The sequence below is a fragment of the Rhinatrema bivittatum genome, chromosome 12 (genome assembly GCF_901001135.1).
Source record: "Rhinatrema bivittatum chromosome 12, aRhiBiv1.1, whole genome shotgun sequence".
Classification (NCBI taxonomy): Eukaryota; Metazoa; Chordata; class Amphibia; order Gymnophiona; family Rhinatrematidae; genus Rhinatrema; species Rhinatrema bivittatum.
The window spans coordinates 25,925,590-25,947,606 of NC_042626.1; the positions used below are offsets into that span (position 1 = coordinate 25,925,590).

The window sequence follows — 22,017 nt, forward strand, 5'->3', positions numbered from 1 at the left end:
GGGGAACAAAACCCACCTTAATACTACTACAGCTATTACCCCTATGAAGTTGGAGCATTTCTATTAGTAGAAATCCTTTAAGCTCTCTACATTTGTATTGCAGTAGATTTGTTCTGGGTGTTCTAAGTAAACAAGCAATTTCTTGGAGATGATTTGGGGATTGTAATCATTTTCTTTGAAGGATTCAGTCAGGACTTTGAAGTGTACATCCCTGTTGTTTGGATCAGAACGTATATGGTGATATAGTGTAGTTTGATTGCGAATCATGGATTGCTTTTGTGTGTGAAAGGTGGAAGCTCGAACAGTGAAGGTAACAGCATCTGCCAGACTGTGTCCTGTATACAGATGTTTGTAGAGAGTCACTGTTAATAAAAACAGTGGTATCCAAACAGAAATACACATCACAGCCTTTAAGTCATTAATTTAAAATGCAATTCAGAAAAGTTATTGTTCAAAGATGCAGAGTTTAAAATATTTTGAGCAGAATTTCCCTAGAAGTCACTGTAAGAGTGTCCCTTCCACCTACTCCCCTGGCCAGACCTCTTTCACTCTGCCCTTTTAGGCCCCCAGCATCTCCGCTCTCCACTATCCCCTTCCCCTCCATGCTCAAGTCCTTCCATTATATTTCCACTTTGCAGCCCTCCACTCCCACAGTTTGATCCCTTTCTCATTCAGGACCTCTCACAGGCTTCCTCTGTCCCTCTCATAAATACACACACACGCCCTCTCACATAGGTTCCCTCTGTATCTCTCTCACAAACCCTTACATAGGCTCCCTCAATCTCTCTCTTTCTCTCTCTCTCACACACACCCTCACACAGGCCCCTCCCCCCTTCTTACACACACACACAATCCCTCACTCACACATACAGGATCCCAGTCTCTCACTCATGTTCACACACATACAGGCACCATCACAAGCATACTGTCACTCTCACACAGACTCACAAACTTTCTTGCCTCTTATACTGGGCCTTCTCTTTAGTAGGGCCTGCTGATCTTTGCCACTCCACTTGCAGCCAACTGATCTTCAGGCCTGATCTTCGCCAAGAGTGGGATGGATTCCACTCATGGCCAACTGCTGCCCCAGGCCTGATCTTTGCCATGAGTGGGACAGACTCTACTTGTTCATGGCACATTGGGCCTTTCTCTGAAATTCTGTGCAAAAACTAAATTCTGCGTGGGAGGGGGAATTCTAATAGTAGCACAAATTCCCCCAGGACTAACATTAAAGGAATTGAAAACTGTCTTCTTCCTCTGTCCAACCCATAAAAATGTCATCAATATACTGGTAGAATTTGAAAGGTCTAGTCTGATGTTCTGTCTGTTACGGGGAGGGCTGGAGGTGGTCCCACTTCTGGTGAGATTGTATACCCTTTGGCCATGATGCGACTGCAGAGGGCTCCAGGAAGCGCCGAGGCAGGCGAGGAGTGTCCAAGCCAGGTGGACAGGCTGAACTCTGGCCTCTGTCAAACCTGAATGCATCACAGAGACCTAACAACTCAATGTTGGTCTCTGGAGTAGCCCTCTGGCCACTTGATACCCTTTCGGACCTGCCGTACAGAATGGCAGATGAGACAGGATGAACAGAGGCTGAAGGGCAAAGACAGACGAAGACTCAGGGTACATGAGGGATTCACACGAAGAGTCAGGATACAAGAAGGATGAGATGAGACTCAGGTTACTTGAAGAGTTGATACGAGACTCAGGTTGGACGAAGGGTTGAGACGAGACTCAGATTGATTGAAGGACTGAGACAGAACTCAGATTAGTTGGAAAAGGACTCCAACAGAGTCACAATATCGACATTTCTGAACTGGTACTGCCACACCATGCACCCTACACAACCAATCAAGGTAGGTCACGGATCATGCTGGTGGCTTCCAACTCAGGTTGCTTGGAGGTAACAAGCCGAAGACTCAGGCAATGCCTGCACCGAGGCACGCCCTCCACAGCCAGTCAAGGTAAGGCATGGACCACGCAGACACGGAACAGGTTTAAGTAGAGTTCTTAGTCATAGACGGAGACAGGCGCAAGGAACTCCAAACACCCGGACAGGATTCAGGATTTGGAGTAGGAGCTCGGAGACGACACTCGGAGCAAGGAACTCTGAGACGGGACTCAGTGCGAGGAACACTGGGACTCAGTGCAAGGAACATTAAAAGCCGGGAACTTCTGGAGACTTGCACTGCCGAGGAGAAAGACATCTGGAATGAAAAGGACATCTAGGATGTGAAGACATCCGGAGAACAGGACTTCAGGGGATCTGAAGGATGAAACATCAGGAACATCAGGAGATCCGAAGAGAAGGACATCAGAACATCAGGAACTGGACAGATGAAGACACGGAATCCGACGAGAGACCTTGATGAAGACGAAGACATGGAATTCCAACATGGAACGGAGTGCCTAGGAGAAGCTGGATGGAAGAGAAGTCCTAAGGAGGACTGGCTCCTTGCGAAGGCAACGAAGCAATGAAGACAGACCCTTTTTATAGAGCTGAAGAGAGACTCCCACGATGACCACTCCATAAGAACATGCCATACTGGGTCAGACCAAGGGTCCATCAAGTCCAGCATCCTGTTTCCAACAGTGGCCAATCCAGGCCATAAGCACCTGGCAAGTACCCAAAAACTAAGCCTATTCCATGTTACTGTTGTTAGTAATAGCAGTGGCTATTTTCTAAGTCAACTCAATTAATAGCAGGTAATGGACTTCTCCTCCAAGAACTTATCCAATCCTTTTTTAATCACAGCTACACTAACTGCACTAACCACATCCTATAAGGCTGTCTCTTTAAATATGAAGAGGAGGCCCGGCCCCGCACCTAAGGAAGTGGAAGGCAGGACCCTAGAGTGCGGCATCCTGCTGAAGATGGAGCTGAAGCAGGAACCAGGCTGCAGGACAGGCCCCAATGTTGGAGGCAGCTCTCCGCCGCGGAGGAGGAAAATGAAGGCAGCTCCAGCCACTGAGCAGGTCCCAGAGAAAGCGGCTCCAGCCGCTCGAGGAACCCATGGCGGCCCCGCTGGTGCAGGGAAAGTGTCGGCGGCCTCCTGGCTGCAAGAGCTGCACCGAGGCGGCTCCAGCTGCTGAAGACCACGTCGGCAGTCCCCTGACCGCATGGAGGCACGGCGGCAAGGCCTGCCGTGCAGAAGCTGAACATGGGCGGTCTCTGGACCACAGGGAAAGCCGGTGGCAACCTCGAGACTGCAAGGACCGCAACAGCGCGGCTCCAGCTGCATAAAAGGTAGCGTCGGCAGCCTCTGGGCTGCGGAGGAAAAGAGAAAAAATAGGTGAGAGGCTCCCCATGCTCTGGCCACGGGTAGATTCATAACACTGCCATTAAAATGTTGGCATGTTGTGGTGCCATCTTGGTGCTTTGTAGGTAGCTTTCATTATTAAAGCTCAAGTAGTTGTGTCAGGATGAATTTGATCAATTTTGTAATAGTTCCAGGTGTGTACGGGTGACCCAGAGTGGATGTCTTCAGAAATCTGACACATGCAGTTATGCCATTTACATGGAGAATGTTACTATATAATGATTTTACATCCATTGCCGCTAGGAGAGCATCATTGCTTTTTAACTTGTCCAGAAAATCTGGGGCGTCTTGTAGGAAGCTGTTTTTGTTTTGCACCAAGAGTTTAAGAATCCTCTCTATAAGTCTAGTTATTTCCTCTGTGAGTGTGACAATACTGGATATGATTGGTTGGCCAGGGCTCCAAGGTTTGTGAATTTGGAGGTGTCATGGAGAAGATGCCAATGGAAGGTCGGATTGGATTTGGATTTTTCCATTTCGATTGTACTTGTTTCAGAAATGTCTCGCTAAGGCTTTTCAATTGCTTAGTGTATTCCTGTGTAGGTACCTAGCATGATGGACTCTTTACCTAGGTAACATCAAGCTAGATTGAGAGAACATTGCACAAATCTCATCTTTGGGTGAGTTTCCTCACTCCGAAGGTCATCAAATCTTCACAAGAGAGAACTGTTCTATTCGTAGGTCTCACTTTGAATGTTCTAGTGGCCCCTAACCCCTACACTAATACTTAAACCTCACCTCAAGTTACTAGGTGGGCCTCCTATAGAGATATAAATACCTATCTAGTATGAGGGCATTATGGCTAGTCAGTCTCTCTCTCTCTCTCTCATATGTAGGAAATACAATTCTTGCCCTTATCGCATATCTTAGCACTTTGCATAGGTATTAGCACAAATTGCAATAAACTGCCTATTACCATAAAACACGCCCCTTTTCCTATCGCATGCGATATTTATCGCATTTTGATAAATCCAGGCCTAAGTTCCAAAATCTCTTTTTAGCCAGATAACTTCTGAGTTATCCATCTAAATGCTTTTGAATATGGATATAAGTGTTCTCAGCTGCTGTTGAAGTCTCTGGCTGCCTTCCTCTCAGCTCCATGCAGGTGATTAAAATGTACACCTATATGTAATAACTAAGACATTTTTAAGACTTTATCAGCCAATGAAACTTACTACCTGTGCGCTAGTCTTGAGCAAAAATTTCGAATTGGTAATGCTATACATAAATGTTAAAATAATAAATATAGACATAAACTATCAAGTTGAAAAGTGCACATTTACAGTGTGACACAATGGTTCATTTCCCCACTGGGAGACGCAGGGGGTCATGCATGTATGTGTGGTGGGGGGAGGGGGTTGTTGAGAGTTAGACAGTGTATGTGGAGTGTATGTGGGACAGGTGGGGGTTTGTTGGAGGAAGTATGTGTATTTGGGGGAGGGAGATGGTGTCTGTAGATGTGGAAGAGGGTATTAGGTGTGTGGTGGGGGGAGTTGAGGATGGGTATAAGGAGGAAGTTGTAGGGGGTGGGGAAGTTGGGACAGTTGCAGGGAATTAATGGGAGGAAGTGGGAATGTGTGGGGAGGATGTGCACACTCGCATGGGGGTATGGGTGATGTATGTATGTGTCCCCCTTGTATTTTTATCTTAACTAGACTATAAGTTCCATGGAGGAGAGACTCTCTTATGTGTTTCTGTGCAGTGTATGTATTTAAAAATATTAAAGAGTAGTAGTAGTGTGCACATGGAGGGGAGCATGCAGACAGTGGGGTTGCATGTGAGGTGTATGGACAGGGTGTGGGTATGCATGTGGGGGGTGTATGGGGAGGTGTACTGGTGGAGTGTGTGTGCGCATAGAAGAGGTACAGGGAATGCATGTGTGCGCACATGGGGAGTGTATGAGGGATGCTTGTGTATGTGTGCACGCACATAGTTTTATGGACATGTGTGTGTATGCACCCGGGGGATATCAGAACGGGTACACAGAGGTGCATGGAGGGAGGTGTGTTTGCACCTGGAAGGAGTATGGGTTTGTGAGTACACGTGGGAACATGGGGTATGGGCAAGTGATAGGTAATGCATGTGTGAGGAAGTTATAGTACATGTGGGGAGGTCCATGTACAGGTATGGGAGGATACAGGGCAGGCAAGCGAGGGGATAATACTGCCGCGCGCATGTTATAAAATACAGGGTCGGCATGTGCAAAGCTGCGCAAAATTGGCAGCCTGCGCACGCCGAGCCACGCAACCATCCTCCGTTCCCTCCGAGGCCGCTCCGAAATTGGAGCGGCCTCGGAGGGAACTTTCCTTCCTGCCCCCCCACCTTCCCCTCCCTTCCCCTATCTAACCCACCCCCCAGCCCTAACAAATTCCCCCCTACCTTTATTTTACAAGTTACTCCTACCCGTGGCAGGAGTATCTTGCGCGCCATCTTCCGGTCCAGGGGCTGGTCCGGAGGCCACGGCCACACCCCCGGAACGCCCCTGGGCCGGAACCACGCCCGGGCCACGCCCCCCGATGGCGCACCGGCCGCGACACGCCCCCCAGGAAGGCCCCGGGACTTGCGCGCACCGCCGAGCCTATGCAAGATAAGCTCGGCACGCGCAGGGGATGGAAGGGGCAGCTTTTCTGGGGTTATGCGCGTATCTTATGCGCATAACCCTTTGAAAATCTGCCCCATAGTGCGCACAGCATAGTGCAAAGCTTGATGCACAGTTGGACGCAGGTTTGGATGCGCTAGAAAAGCTACTGAGGCAATAATGGGATTAGCGTGTTCAAAATGCACATCCAAACCAGCACGTAGCTAATATTGCTCATCATATATAAATGCCAAATGAGACTATTAGCTATTACGTCTGATGCAAAAAGTCATTGTGTGCCAGACATGCATGTTTTAACAAGCAAAAATTAACGTTAGCCCCGGAGCTAGTGTTAAGTCATGACATGCCCCAAGCCTCAACAAGAAAGCAAAAGATACTGCTTTTCTATGGTTTTCTCCTACTTAATATCATCACAGTACTATGTAGGAAGAAGCACAGAAAGCAGCATCATAAAAGAAAAAAAGTCATGATAGCGGGACTCTCCTAAATTGATCATCCATTTCCCTAACCCGCGCACAGCCAATGTGTCTTGGGGAGCTGATGCCATGGACACGCTAGGGACACACAATTTAAAGCAGACCTAAAGACATGGCTCTTTACATGTGCCTATGTCAGTCAGGTTAACCCATCAGCAAGTTCTGAATCTTTATATCTCTCTGTTTTTGTGTTTATTATACTGTCTTATTTTATTTTGATGCTTTGCATTACTATTTGCTGAGTTATTAATGGTACTTTTAGATTTATTTTATAATTAGTTATTTTAAGCTACATGTATTTTAGCTGAAATTAGCCATTATTATTTATATTTTATTATTTTATTGTATTTTCTGTTTTATTGACTGTACATCATTGTAATGGTTTTATTAATGATGTGACGGTTTAAAAAACCAAATAAACCATAAACCATAATTTATCTCTAGTACATCCCTTTTAACGCAGCACCTCATTAAATATGCCATCGCACTTTCTGGAGACATGGCTATGCGCGTGTTAAAAAAAAAAACTTAGGAGGTCAATGCTTATTGTATCAACCTCTAAGTTTGTACCTGAGTCAATGGGGATGGAAGTGGCTTGCCATTTAGCAGATTATACCTGGGAGAAGGTGGAAGTGGGGAGGTGGTTAAGTTTTACTGAGAGGTGGTGTTAATTTTTCTTGGTAATGACACTTTTCTTAATCAATCCAATTGGTCCTGTGAAAAGAGAAGCCCGACAGAGGAGGAAAAAAAAGGAAGGAAGCCTGGAAAAACAAAGAGAGCAATCAGATCAGATGATCATACAACATGAAGATGTGGTAAGTACCTCCCCATCCATATAAAACAGTGAATGTGCAGCTTCATTACATCAGTTAATAAAATAATTACATGCAAAACACAAACAAAACAACATTTCTGTTCTGTTCAACATCGTAAGATCCCTAACAAATATCACTCATTTGGACCCCTCTGAAGTCAACAACTCCCTCTGCAACCATATTGCAACCCATTTTCAAGAGAAAATATCCAAAATTACTAATAGCTTCATTCATCTGCCCATCTCTCACTCATCCCTTCTGCCCCAGTATGCAATTGGTCTGTTTTCACACATACAAGTCCTTCAACCATCACACGCACACATATATTACAAAGAGTAAAAGTATCTACATCTCCTTTAACCCCTGCCCCGGTTATCTTCTAAAAGAATTAAGTGAAGTTTCCAGCATCTTCTTAAGTCAACTTGTAAACCAATCTTTAGATTCCGGCATATTCCCAGATACGTTAAAACAAACATCCATCCACCCTATCCCCAAGAAAAAAAACGAGGACCTTACCAATATTACCAATCTCCATCCCATTTCATCGCTCACTTCCCTAGTCAACCTAATTGAATCCTTAGTATTTCATCAACGCTCTGATATCTATCCGAGAACTCTCAATATATTTATAAATGATCTGGAAAGAAATACGACGAGTGAGATAATCAAATTTGCAGATGACACAAAATTGTGCAGAGTAGTTAAATCACAAGCAGATTGTGATAAATTGCAGGAAGACCTTGTGAGACTGGAAAATTGGGCATCCAAATGGCAGATGAAATTTAATGTGGATAAGTGCAAGGTGATGCATATAGGGAAAAATAACCCATGCTATAATTACACGATGTTGGGTTCCATATTAGGTGCTACAACCCAAGAAAGAGATCTAGGCGTCATAGTGGATAACACATTGAAATCGTCGGTGCAGTGTGTTGCGGCAGTCAAAAAAGCAAACAGAATGTTGGGAATTATTAGAAAAGGAATGATGAATAAAACGGAAAATGTCATAATGCCTCTGTATCGCTCCATGGTGAGACCGCACCTTGAATACTGTGTACAATTCTGGTCGCCGCATCTCAAAAAAGATATAATTGCGATGGAGAAGGTACAGAGAAGGGCTACCAAAATGATAAGGGGAATGGAACAACTCCCCTATGAGGAAAGACTAAAGAGGTTAGGACTTTTCAGCTTGGAGAAGAGACGACTGAGAGAGGATATGATAGAGGTGTTTAAAATCATGAGAGGTCTAGAACGGGTAGATGTGAATCGGTTATTTACTCTTTCGGATAGTAGAAGGACTAGGGGACACTCCATGAAGTTAGCATGGGGCACATTTAAAACTAATTGGAGAAAGTTCTTTTTTACTCAACGCACAATTAAACTCTGGAATTTGTTGCCAGAGAATGTGGTTCGTGCAGTTAGTATAGCTGTGTTTAAAAAAGGATTGGATAAGTTCTTGGAGGAGAAGTCCATTACCTGCTATTAAGTTCACTTAGAGAATAGCCACTGCCATTAGCAATGGTTACATGGAATAGACTTAGTTTTTGGGTACTTGCCAGGTTCTTATGGCCTGGATTGGCCACTGTTGGAAACAGGATGCTGGGCTTGATGGACCCTTGGTCTGACCCAGTATGGCATTTTCTTATGTTCTTATGTTCTCTTCTTCAGCCAAACCAACACAGTTTCCGTAAGGGCCACAGTACAGAAACACTATTACTTTCCTCCTTTGATATCTTACTTTGAGGATTCGACACTAATACCATTTATATATTATTTATTTATTTATTTATAACTTTTTTTTATACCGAATTTCAGGTAACAGAATTACTTATCACTCCGGTTTACATTATAACAAGTAGAAAACAATGACAACATATGTCTTACAATGAACAAGGGAGTGAACAACTTGGATAATATAACATAACATAACTAGGAACAGTAGCAGTATGCACTATTAGAGCGAAACTAGCGCATGGGGAGGGAGGTTTGCTAATGGGGGGGGGAGGGGGAAGGAAGGTTGTTCGTGGAGGGGGGGAGGAGGGAGAAATTTCTTATTGATGAGTAAAAACATGAGCATAGGTTCTGGACGTCAACAGTATGAAAACAGTCTATGGGAGCTGTGGAAGACTAAGTAAGTTAAGGGAATGCTTGACCGAATAGCCATGTCTTGAGTCTTTTTTTGAACGTGTTGGGGCAATGTATCTTAACAACTGGATATAAACTATGGTAATAGTAATACAATCTTATTTATGATAAACCACGTTTGTTTTGAAATGCCAATAACTACACACTTCCTGCAACAAAAACCTTTTATATTAATTTTTATATTAGTACTCCTTGACATCTCAGCTGCCTTTGACACACTCAATCACATAATTCTCCTTCACCAGCTTCAATCCATGACACTGTATTAAACTGGTTCAACTCCTACCTTACTGATCGCCCACATCAGATTAACAATGGACCATATTCATCCGACTGGTATACCCCTTCTTCTGGTGTACCTCAAGGCTTCTCTCTATCTGCCATCTTGTTCAACATATATCTAATACCTCTCTGTCACCTAGTCACCAATCTCAATATCCAATTCAAAATGTATGCAGATGATATCCAGTTCTTCATATCTTATTCCATATCCTGGTCAAACACTCTTGCAACTGTATGTCTCTACATCAAAACAATCAATTCATGGTTATCCCACCATTGTTTTAAATTAAACACTGCCAAAACTGAAATCCTGCACTTATCAATGATCCCTCACTCTACCTGTAGCCCTCCCCCTCAATTACTCTTAGATGATGTACCAATTCCCATTGTGCCTAAAGCTCAAAATCCTGGAGTAATTCTCGATTCACGATTATCCATGTACCATCAAATCTCTGCCACAGTAAGAAATGCTTTTTATAAACTTCACACGTTACAACTTCTCCGTCCTTTGCTATTTCCCAATGACTTCCATACTGTTCTCCAATCCCTCATTCTCACAGGTGTCGATTACTGCAATGCCCTATATCTTGGACTCCCTGACAATGCATTATGCCCATTACAGCTAATTCAAAACACAGCTGCATGCATCCTGACAGGCACATCCAGGAAAGAACACACTCGCTTCTACACTCTATACTCGCTTCACCGGCTTCCGGTCAAATACAGAATACAATACAAAATCCTGTCTATTATACAGAACCTAACCTATAATGATTCCTCAACATGGCTATACATGTTTCTTCGTATTTATCAACCTAGCAGACAACTATGCTCTTTACACAAAAATCTCCTTGAGGTACCATCCATCCACCTTGCCAGACTAGACATCACATGACGACACACATTTTCTGTTGTAGGCCCTTCACTCTGGAATTCACTACCTGACCAGCTAAGGCAAATAGTATCACACAGAAATTTCAAAAAAACTTTAAAGACCTTCTTATTCTCCACAGCCTTCAGCTCCCTCCCTGCTTCTCAATAGATCCCATCTTAATGATATTCGCTGATCACCAATCCTCCTCCTCTGTCCCCTCAATTTTTTTCAATTTATATAGTTTGTCTCTTATTGTTGTGTTTTTATGTCTCAATTTTAAGTTATACAAAATATGAGACCTGCTATAAAAGAAAATTCTTGAGAGAATCAAGTTTACCTTGATACGATGCTATAAAAAATTTAGCTATTGTGTCTATGAGCCTTAATTGTTAGGCTTCATAAATCATTAGGTAACTTGTTTATACTTGTGTAGAGTGCGTTAGAGTCCACTTCCAAATTTAACATCTAGACATTTCGGAGCAACAAGGCTCCTTCTTCAAGGGCTTGATTTTGGCTGGACTGAGCTATAAAGCACTGTGAATCTGCACAAGAAATGAGAATAAAGAATCTTCTTGCTTAGTGTGAATACACTTAAGCTGCGGATACTAAGGCTGGAAAACTATACATACTTGTGAGGCAACGCATCAGCGAACTGTTCTGTGAAAGAAGTTTCGGTGCGGCTGACTGTAGACAGTGAAAACTGTCACTGCGATCCGGTCTGGCTTACAATTCACTAGGATGCCATTCGTGCTAATTCCTAATGTTGCCAGAATTTTGCTCAAACGATGGCAATTCCAACTACGCTGTGCGGCGGGAGGTGAATGATCTGTGCGGGACTGCTGTTTCACAGGGGTTCTGAGCGATGCTGCGAGCTATCGCTACAGAGTGCTGTATTAAAAAAAAAAAAGAGGTTGAATACCACATTTTTTGATAAAACTGAGCGAACAGTGTTGTCAACCTATTATGTGATAGAAAATACAGGATGGAGATACTCACTGTAGAAGAATGTTGACAGCTCTCAGCGGTGTGGAGGAACGCTGAGGGAGGCGCCATATTTAAAGTGAATCCCTTCGTGATGAACTTGTGACAGACGGAAGCGATGCAAAGTGACTTCACTGATATTAAAAAATTTGTTGAAAAGATTTTTGAAAGGATGCAAAATTAAATGAGAGAAAGCCATTCTATTTTATCATTGAGGCAAAAAGACTCCAGAGTGTTGAGATGATAGATCCATGCATTTTCTTTTTGATTCAGAATGCTATCTGTATCACCACCTCTCCATGACATCTGCACACGCTCAATATTTGCCCATCTAAAATCACTAAATACATGTTCATTATCAATACAGTGTTGGACTATTGGAGCCCTAACATCTTGATTATTGATCCTGCTCTTATGCTCAATAAGACGTATTCTGATCCTGCGTTTGGTCTGTCCAATGTATATTTTTGGACATGGGCATTGCAGGGCATACGCTACAAAATCAGTGTTGCAGTTGACATCACTGTGAAGTTTGACTTTAAATCCAGTATTGGGGTTGTGCCAAGTAGTGCCTTGATTGGCTTGTGAGCAAAAAGAACATTTACCACATGGTGTTTGACCTGCAATGGTTTGAGTTCTTGGATCTGGACTAGCTGCTCTAATGACATATTGTCTAATATTATACCCTCTAGAGTAGACAAACATGGGTGCCTTATGGAACACCGGATGTGGACTTAAAACATGCCAATATTTGAGCAGAATTTGTCTGATCTGTGGTGTCAACTGTGAGTGTTGCAGGACGCAGGTTAAATCAGTGGTGACTGGTTTTTGTTTGTATTGCAATAGTGATTATCTGAAAACGTTGCTCTTTTGTAAGCATGGGTAATAGCTCGTTTGGGATATCCTCTTACTTGGAATCGTGATGCTAGCATTTGCGCTTGACGATGGAATTCATCCTTGTTGGAACAAAGTCTACGGATGCGGAAAAACTGGTGGCTGTCAAAACGGAGTAAATTATTCCTATCGGTCGGTTTCCTGTGAAGCGTGGTTTGAAGTATGGACCCTTGTTTGTTAATTTGTATGTCTAAAAATGTGATTTTTTCTTGATGATATGTGAGCGTGAACTTGAGATTAGGATGAGATTGATTTAGCCATGTGTAAAAAGGTATCAATGCTGTTTCCATGCCTGTCCATATAAAAAAGATGTCGTCAATATATCTTGACCACTGTGTGATATTGGAAAAGTGTGACGAGGTGTAAACGATGGATTCCTCAAATCTGGCGACAAAGAGGTTTGCTACATCAGGGGCGATAGGAGACCCCATAGCCACTCCATGTATCTGCAGGTAATACTGGCACTCAAAGGAAAAAAAGTTGTGGAATAGAATGATTTCCAATCACAAATTTCCAGCACATAAATTAAGCATATTTTTACATGTAAACTGTTTTGACTGAACAATCTAGCTGTAAAAGCGGTATATAAACAGTTTAAAATAAATAAATAAACTTTGCTAAATTAGAAAGCAACACTGTTATGTTACATTACATTTATAAAATGTCATCCTTATTTATGTCACCCATCCTTTACATCAAATGACCAGATAAAAGGAGATCAAAAGACCTACCAATATTAAAAGGATCAAAGACCCCTTCTAGTAAATCTAAATTAAAATATATTTTACAATGTTTTCTAAAGACTAAAAAGTCTCATGTCATCCTTATTTATTTGGAGACTGAATGCTAAAAGGTAGGACCAAAAACTAAAAAAGCACAATTTAATTAAATTTTACCGTCAAAATGAATGTAATTTTCAGTAAAGTGTCTTGGGAAGCATGCCTGACGTCACTGGTAGTGCAAACCATGCAATTGCACAGGGCGGAACATCCGGTGGGGTGGCATCGGGAGCAGGGAGAGGCCCATGTTGCCGCCGGTGGACCCCATCCAACTGGCAGCAGAAGAAGCAGGAGGCCCATGGTGCTGCCGGTGGGATCAGTTCTACCGGCGGTAGAAGAAGCAGGAGACACGTGGTTGATGCCGGTGGATCAGATACCAATGGCGGCGGAAAAGCAGGAGGCACCAGCAGAAGAGGAAACCCATCCAGCAACTCCTTCTCATGTGCAATGCATGAGTTGAGAATACAGGAAGTGCTAGCACTGCAAGTGTTGAATTACCTTGGGGCCAGCACATAAAGAGGAGCTGCAGAATGGCTGCTATCCACAAAGGTGGTACAGGCTGGTAGCAACAGCAGCAATGGAGGGGTGTGTGTGTGCGCGTGTGTGCGTAGTGTGTGTATGAGTGTGAGAGACAGAGAGTCAGAGAGAGAGAGAATGGGTGCCACAGGTGGATTCTAACCTGCCAGCATCTGAAATGAAGATGAGGGCCAGATGCTGCTGGTAGATCCCAACCTAAGAAGAGCTGGAGACACCTGCCAGTTTGTCTGAGAGGGAACGTATGTGTGTATGTATACACGTGTATATAAATAAGAAACAGAGGAGAAAGTTTGTGCATCCCACTCCCACTAATCCACAACAATCTCAGGGTGACTGGAAATCAAAAACCCCAGGTATGGAGAGTGTGAATTTTTAAAATCCTTTTTAGTTTTATTTTTCAGGTGTTATTTGATGTGTCTGCTGTTTTGAAATATTTTATTGGTGTTTAAGAACATAAGAACATAAGAAAATGCCATACTGGGTCAGACCAAGGGTCCATCAAGCCCAGCATCCTGTTTCCAACAGTGGCCAATCCAGGCCATAAGAACCTGGCAAGTACCCAAAAACTAAGTCTATTCCATGTAACCATTGCTAATGGCAGTGGCTATTCTCTAAGTGAACATAGAAACATAGAAACATAGAAATGACGGCAGAAGAAGACCAAACGGCCCATCCAGTCTGCCCAGCAAGCTTCACACATTTTTTTCTCTCATACTTATCATTTTCTCTTAACTCTTGGTTCTATTTCCCTTCCACCCCCACCATTAATGTAGAGAGCAGTGATGGAGCTGCATCCAAGTGAAATACCTAGCTTGATTAGTTAGGGGTAGTAGGGGTAGTAACTGCTGCAATAAGCAAGCTACACCCATGTTTATTCCCTTTACCCAGACTATGTCATACAGCCCCTATTGGTTGTTTTTCTTCTCTCCTGCCGTCGAAGCGGAGAGCCATGCTGGTTATGCATTGAAAGTGAAGTATCAGGCCCTTTTGGTTTAGGGTAGTAACCGCCGTAACAAGCCAGCTACTCCCTGCTTTGTGAGTGCGAATCCTTTTTTTTTTTTTTTTTTTCTTCTCCCCTGCAGTTGAAGCTATTCTGGATATGCGTGAAGCCTCAGCTTTTCTTATTCCCCTGCTGTTGAAGCAGAGAGCTATGCTGGAAATGCTTGATGTATCAGCCTCTCCCACGCCATGAAGCAGAGAGCCATGCTGGATATGCATCGAAAGCGAAGTAACTGCTGCAATAAGCAAGCTACACCCATGTTTATTCCCTTTACCCAGACTATGTCATACAGCCCCTATTGGTTGTTTTTCTTCTCTCCTGCCGTTGAAGCGGAGAGCCATGCTGGTTATGCATTGAAAGTGAAGTATCAGGCCCTTTTGGTTTAGGGTAGTAACCGCCGTAACAAGCCAGCTACTCCCTGCTTTGTGAGTGCGAATCCTTTTTTTTTTTTTTTTTTCTTCTCCCCTGCAGTTGAAGCTATTCTGGATATGCGTGAAGCCTCAGCTTTTCTTATTCCCCTGCTGTTGAAGCAGAGAGCTATGCTGGAAATGCTTGATGTATCAGCCTCTCCCACGCCATGAAGCAGAGAGCCATGCTGGATATGCATCGAAAGCGAAGTATCAGGCACATTTGGTTTGGGGTAGTAACCGCCGTAATAAGCCAGCTACTCCCCGCTTTGTGAGTGCGAACCCTCTTTTCTTCTCCCCTGCCGTTGAAGCAGAGAACTATGCTGTATATGCTTGGAAAGTGAAGTATTAGGCTTATTTGGTTTGGGGTAGTAACCGCCGTAACAAGCCAGCTACTCCCCTCTTTGTGATAGCAAATCCTTTTTTCCACATTTCCTCTTGCCGTTGAAGCTTAGAGCGATGTTGGAGTCACAGTAAGCATCTGTATGTTTATTTAATAAAGGTATTGTCTCCGGGCAGCAGCCATCTTTCTGGTGAGCCACCCACTCTACATTGGCGTTCTCTTGACTTTATGGATCCACAGTGTTTATCCCACGCCCCTTTGAAGTCCCTCACAGTTCTGGTCTTCACCACTTCCTCCGGAAGGGCATTCCAGGCATCCACCTCCCTCTCCGTGAAGAAATACTTCCTGACATTGGTTCTGAATCTTCCTCCCTGGAGCTTCAAATCGTGACCCCTGGTTCTGCTGATTTTCTTCCTACGGAAAAGGTTTGTCGTTGTCTTTGGATCATTAAAACCTTTCAAGTATCTGAAAGTCTGTATCATATCACCTCTGCTCCTCCTCTCCTCCAGGGTGTACATATTTAGATTCTTCAATCTCTCCTCGTACGTCATCTGATGAAGATCCTCCACCTTCCTGGTCGCCCTTCTCTGTACCGCTTCCATCTTGTCTTTGTCTTTTTGAAGATACGGTCTCCAGAACTGAACACAGTACTCCAGGTGAGGCCTCACCAAGGACCTGTACAGGGGAATAATCACTTCCCTTTTCTTACTCGATATTCCTCTCTCTATGCAGCCCAGCATTCTTCTGGCTTTTGCTATCACCTTGTCGCATTGTTTCGCAGACTTCATATCATTAGATACTATCACCCCAAGGTCCCTCTCCTGCTCCGTGCACATCAGCCTTCCCCCCCCCATCGAATACATTTCATTCGGATTTCCACTCCCCATATGCATGACTTTGCATTTCTTTGCATTGAATCTCAGCTGCCATGTCTTCGACCACTCTTCCAGTTTCCTTAGATTCTGTCTCATTCTCTCCACTCCTTCCGGCGTGTCCACTCTGTTGCAGATCTTAGTGTCATCCGCAAAAAGACAAACCTTACCTTCAATCCCGTCCGCAATATCGCTCACAAAGATATTGAACAGGACCGGTCCCAACACCGATCCTTGCGGTACACCACTTATAACCGCTCTCTCCTCAGAGAAGGTTCCATTTACCATCACACATTGTCTTCTGTCCGTCAACCAATTTGCAATCCAGGTCACCACATTGGCACTCACTCCCAAGCTTCTCGTTTTATTCACCAGTCTCCTGTGCGGAACCGTATCAAAAGCTTTGCTGAAATCCAAGTATATGATATCGAGTGCTCTTCCTTGATCCAATTCCTTGGTTACCCAGTCAAAAAAGTCAATCAGATTTGTCTGACAGGATCTTCCCCTGGTGAATCCATGTTGCCTCTGGTCCATCGATTCTCCGGACTGTAGATTGTTCACTATTCTCTCTTTCAGCAGTGACTCCATTACTTTTCCCACCACCGAAGTGAGGCTAACTGGTCTGTAGTTTCCAGCCTCCTCCCTGTTGCCACTCTTGTGAAGCGGGACCACCACCGCTCTTCTCCAATCACTCGGCACCACTCCCGTTTCTAGGGATCTATTGAACAGGTCACACAGTGGAGCCGCCAGAACATCTCTGAGCTCCCTCAATATCCTTGGATGGATACCATCAGGCCCCATGGCTTTGTCCACTTTCAGGTTCTTTAGCTCTTCCCACACATTTTCTACTGTGAAAGGATTTTCATCTATTCCACTTCCCTCCAGTTTCTTGTTGTGTAGAGATGGTCCTTCTCCAGGGTCTTCTTTAGTGAACACAGAGCTGAAGTATTCGTTTAATATTTCTGCCATTTCTTCGTCACTCTCCACACATTGATCATTACCACCTTTCAATTTTGCTATACCACTTTGGACCTTTCTCTTTTCGCTGATGTATCTGAAAAATGTTTTGTCACCATTTTTATCTCCTTGGCAATCCTCTCTTTCCGCTTGACTTTTTGCCAACTTGATTAATTTCTTTGTCTCCCTCAGTTGATTCAAATATGCTTCTTTGTGCTCCTCCCTTTGGGATCTTTTATATATCTTGAATGCTGTTCTTTTAGCTTTAATTTTGTCAGCCACCTCCTTTGAGAACCAGATAGGTTTCAGTTTCCTTTTGCTTTTCTTTACATTTCTAACATATAGAGCAGTTGCCTTGGTGATTGCTCCTTTTAGATTGGTCCACTGCTGATCCACATCTCTCTCGTTCTCCCATCCTTTTAGTTCTTCCTCCAGGTACTTACCCATTTCCTCAAAGTCTGTGTTTTTGAACTGTAAAACTCGGGTCTTTGTGGTTCTTTTCCCTATTCTTTTATTGATATTAAACCATACCGTTTGATGGTCACTGCTGCTGAGGTGGGCTCCCACCTGGACATCTGAGACATTATCTGCATTAGTGAGCACTAAGTCGAGTATAGCTCCTTCTCTCGTGGGTTCCAACACCATTTGTTTGAACAAAGATACTTGCATGGCATCCACTATCGCTCTACTATTTTTAGTTTCTGCAGATGGGATTTTCCAGTCTACATCTGGCATATTAAAGTCACCTACGATCACCACTTCTCCCTTCTTACCTATCTTATGGATGTCTTCAACCAGCTCTCTGTCCAGCTCTTCCTTTTGGTTTGGAGGCCTGTAAACCACTCCAATATAAATGGATGCTCCGTCATCTTTTTTTAGGTCGAGCCATAGAGCTTCTTCCTTACCCCAACTTCCTTGTAGCTCAGTTGCTTGGATGTTTTGTCTGACATAAAGAGCCACACCTCCCCCTTTTCTATCCTTTCTGTCCTTCCTTAACAAGTTGTAGCCTGGTATTGTTGTATCCCATTCATGAGATTCTGTGAACCATGTTTCTGTTATAGCAACAATGTCTAATTCTGCCTCAGCCATTAGGGCCTGCAGATCTGGGATTTTATTTCCCAAACTATGAGCATTTGTGGTCATTACCTTCCAGGTACTCTCTTTAAGGTTATTGCATTTCCTGGACTCCTTATAAGATATTAGTTGAGATTTGTTATTCACTTCACTCTTTCTTTTTGTAGTTGTGCCACTGTTGACAGAGTTATTCCTCTCAATTAGATTTTTCTTTTGGTTATGGATCCTGAAATACTGCATGCATTGTGTTTTTTCCCTCTTTTCTGGTAACACTTCAATGTTTTTCTCATGAACTTCTTCAGTTTTTAATATAGAGAAGGCTTGTTCTTTTTGCATTTGGTACATGGTGTGTCTCATCACAGAACTTAATAGCAGGTAATGGACTTCTCCTCCAAGAACTTATCCAATCCTTTTTTAAACACAGCTATACTAACTGCACGAACCACATTCTCTGGCAACAAATTCCAGAGTTTAATTGTGCGTTGAGTAAAAAAGAACTTTCTCCGATTAGTTTTAAATGTGCCCCATGCTAACTTCATTGAGTGTCCCCTAGTCTTTCTACCATCCGAAAGAGTAAATAACCAATTCACATCTACCCGTTCTAGACCATTTCGATGCATATCCAGCATGGCTCTCTGCTTCAACGGCATGGGAGAAAAACTGATACTTCACGCATATCCAGCATAGCTCCCTGCTTCAACGGCAGGGGAGAAGAAAAACAACCAATAAGGGCTGTATAACATAGTCTGGGTAAAACAAATAAGCATGGGTGTAGCTTGCTTATTGCGGCGGTTACTACCCCTACTACCCCTAACTAATCAAGCTAGATATTTCACTTGGATGCAGCTCCATCACTGCTCTCTACATTAATGGTGGGGGTGGAAGGGAAATAGAACCAAGAGCCAAGAGTAACAGATAAGTATGAGAGAAAAAATGTGTGAAGCTTGCTGGGCAGACTGGATGGGCCGTTTGGTCTTCTTCTGCCATCATTTCTATGTTTCTATAATAAGCCCTGCGCTGAAATCCATTCTGATTTTTCTGCGTGGATATTTTTTGGCACATGTGGAAAAAACCAGCAGCAGTATGGAATGCAATAACGACTGTATATGCTAATTAGATACGTGCATAAAATCCGCGCACACCAAACAAACATTTCATATTTTGGGCAGAAACACGCGCTCATGGCCCTATGTAGTGAATCGGACACCTATCAGTGTGTGCACACCCGCAATTGATTCTCAGGGTGAAAGCCTTTCTTTTTTGAAAAAATGAATAAATTAATGGTCCGGGAGTTGATGTGAAAATGGGTGGAGCATTATCTCCTTCTTGATCTGACTGGCAGTGAGAACGTGACATACAGATTGGCGATTCTGCCTCAATGAGAAGCTGCCTTCTCTCTACCCGTTCCATCCGCCACTTGGCTGATCCGCAAAAGCATCAAAATACTAGTCTCCACACCAGCGCTTTCACTTAACCCCTTGTCCTGACTCAGGCGCTAAAAACCTGCACTAACCCGATCTCCCTGCTAACTCAGCTCCCTGCATTGCCCGTGAATAGATAATCGCCTCCTATGCATGCCATTAGCATGCATTCGCGCAGGAAAAACTGCAAGTCAGTAAGCGCGTTTGTACGAGTATTTTTCCTGCGCATAAAACCATTACATACCCATATAGGGCTTTGCACAAGAAAACACATGTACAAACGCCCGTAGAGGTGCACACAAACCCACGGCAGCTTCAGCGCACTTTATTACATCGGCCCCATAGAGAGCCAATCAGACTGGAGAGTTCAGTTATTCAAGAAGTCCACTTAATATGCAGCTGCACAACTAATATAACTCAGCATACAGTGTCTAGCAAGGTCACTACTATAATACTTCCTTCCAAGAGTGCAAGCTTAATACATTGACTGTGATAAATTATGTAACTATGTCTGTTTTCTTACCACAGGAAATCCAATAATTTTCCATCAGTCACAATGAAGAACGTATTTAGGATGGCTTTAGCAATAACAGTCACTTTTCTACTTATTATTTGGTATCGAAATGCATTGCAGGTACATGTTGTAATTTTTCCAGAACTTTAAAATCTTTTCAAAACAGAGATTAAGGAACCTTCAGTTTATTATAAATGCTTTTCATCAAAGCTTTCAGCATCTGTGTTACTGAAAATGAGACCCAGGACCAGATCCACTGCAACACCCCTGTCCCCCCAAAACAATAAAATCAGAACCTATGCAAAAGGTACGCTAGCCCCATCCGAGATTGCAGGAATAAAAATACTTAGCAAAAAGATTGCAGTTTTTCAGAATTGTGCAAGCAACATGCCTGCTTCCAGGAGCTCGGGGACTGGGAGAGAAACCAGTTAAAATGTTTCAGTAATAATGAATGAGGGGTGAGGAACAATGTAAAGGATGGTAGGTATCAGTTCAAAATGTGCATTCACGCCCATTGCAATGCACTCTGCCTAGGAAAACCATTGTATATTAAAACTATAGTTTTATAAAGCAGTGCATTATGAGAGTATTTCTTGTATTGGTTGGTAGTAGCCTAAGGTATTAGTACAATGACTCGATAGGAATCTGTCTGTAGTAATTACTGTGATAAGTTTACTCATAATACAATAGATTCCTCTTATAGTAGGTTCAGAAGCTTTCTAGAACAGGAATTACTTCCTTTGGAAGGGACATGTTAGGATTTTGGAACAATCCTCCCTCTAATTTTTTCTGGGATATGGGCAGGTAGGCCCTACTGTTAGGCACATAATTTTTGCAAGGGAACAGCAGGGATGGTTCCTCCTGCCCCAGCATCTATCCCACCCTGTCTTCACCCCTCCCTCCCCACGCATTCTCTCCCTTACTTCACCCCTCCCCCCTTGCCTTAAATCCCCTCCTCCAACATCCTCTCCCTGCCTCTTAAACCCCCATCCCCAGAATCCCCTGCCCTTTTCCCCCTTCCCTGCAATGTTGCCCCCATTTCTAGTATCCAGTCCCTTGGCTCTTAGCCCTCATCTGTCTCCAGCATCTGCCTCTCCTCCCCCCAGCATCTCCCTTCTTCCTGCTGCATTTGTCACTCACCATATTCCCCGCCTTCCTCTCCTGGCTCAGAACTGCTGCTCCTCTCCATCTCTGCTGGCCCTGAGGGCAGGTTCAAAACTCACAGGCTGGAACTTCTGTATGCATGAGGCAGAAGCCACAGAGTTAGTTTATACAGTACTACATATGCAGTATCTGCCTTGAAAGTATGCGCATATTTGTGTAATGCAGGGAGGTGCATTCTTTTTCTCTGCCCATTTTTAAAAAGTGCATGCATACATTTTACACACATAATATTTGTAACACGTGCACCTAATAACGTTCAGTTACACGTAGAGGCATGTATTTGATAAAGAATGTGCATACTCCACTTGTGAAAATACCTGTGGGCATACTTGCCATTGCCAGTTTGCTAATGCCTCTACCAGTTCACCCACAACCCCACCACTTAACCCAGACCTCCCGCTCACAAACTGAAGACAAGTGCAATTTCAATTCAACAACTCACTGAGCACATGTCAATGCATATGGACAAGTTTGGTAAAGTATTCACATGTACCACTCAAAAATATCATCTTGTGCATGTACTTCTGAACTCCATCCCAAAAGCCCTTAAAACACCCTTTTTCCCA

At 43.5% G+C, this 22,017-nt stretch overlaps 1 protein-coding gene across 6 annotated transcripts in view; it reads left to right on the plus strand.

The window, feature by feature from the left end:
* The window catches only part of LOC115074405 (NXPE family member 2-like), a 70,328-nt gene that overhangs the window by 36,015 nt on the left and 12,296 nt on the right, over positions 1-22,017 (plus strand). For 2 of the 6 annotated variants that reach the window (XM_029573814.1, XM_029573815.1), the window contains 2 exons: positions 7,117-7,207; positions 20,302-20,407. In XM_029573814.1, the coding sequence (XP_029429674.1) occupies positions 7,197-7,207; positions 20,302-20,407 (117 nt within the window). In that variant the 5' untranslated portion in view covers positions 7,117-7,196. Of the gene's footprint in view, positions 1-7,116; positions 7,208-20,301; positions 20,408-20,460; positions 20,595-22,017 lie in introns of those variants that run through there. The other 4 variants (XM_029573816.1, XM_029573817.1, XM_029573819.1 and 1 more) reach the window with 3 other exon arrangements.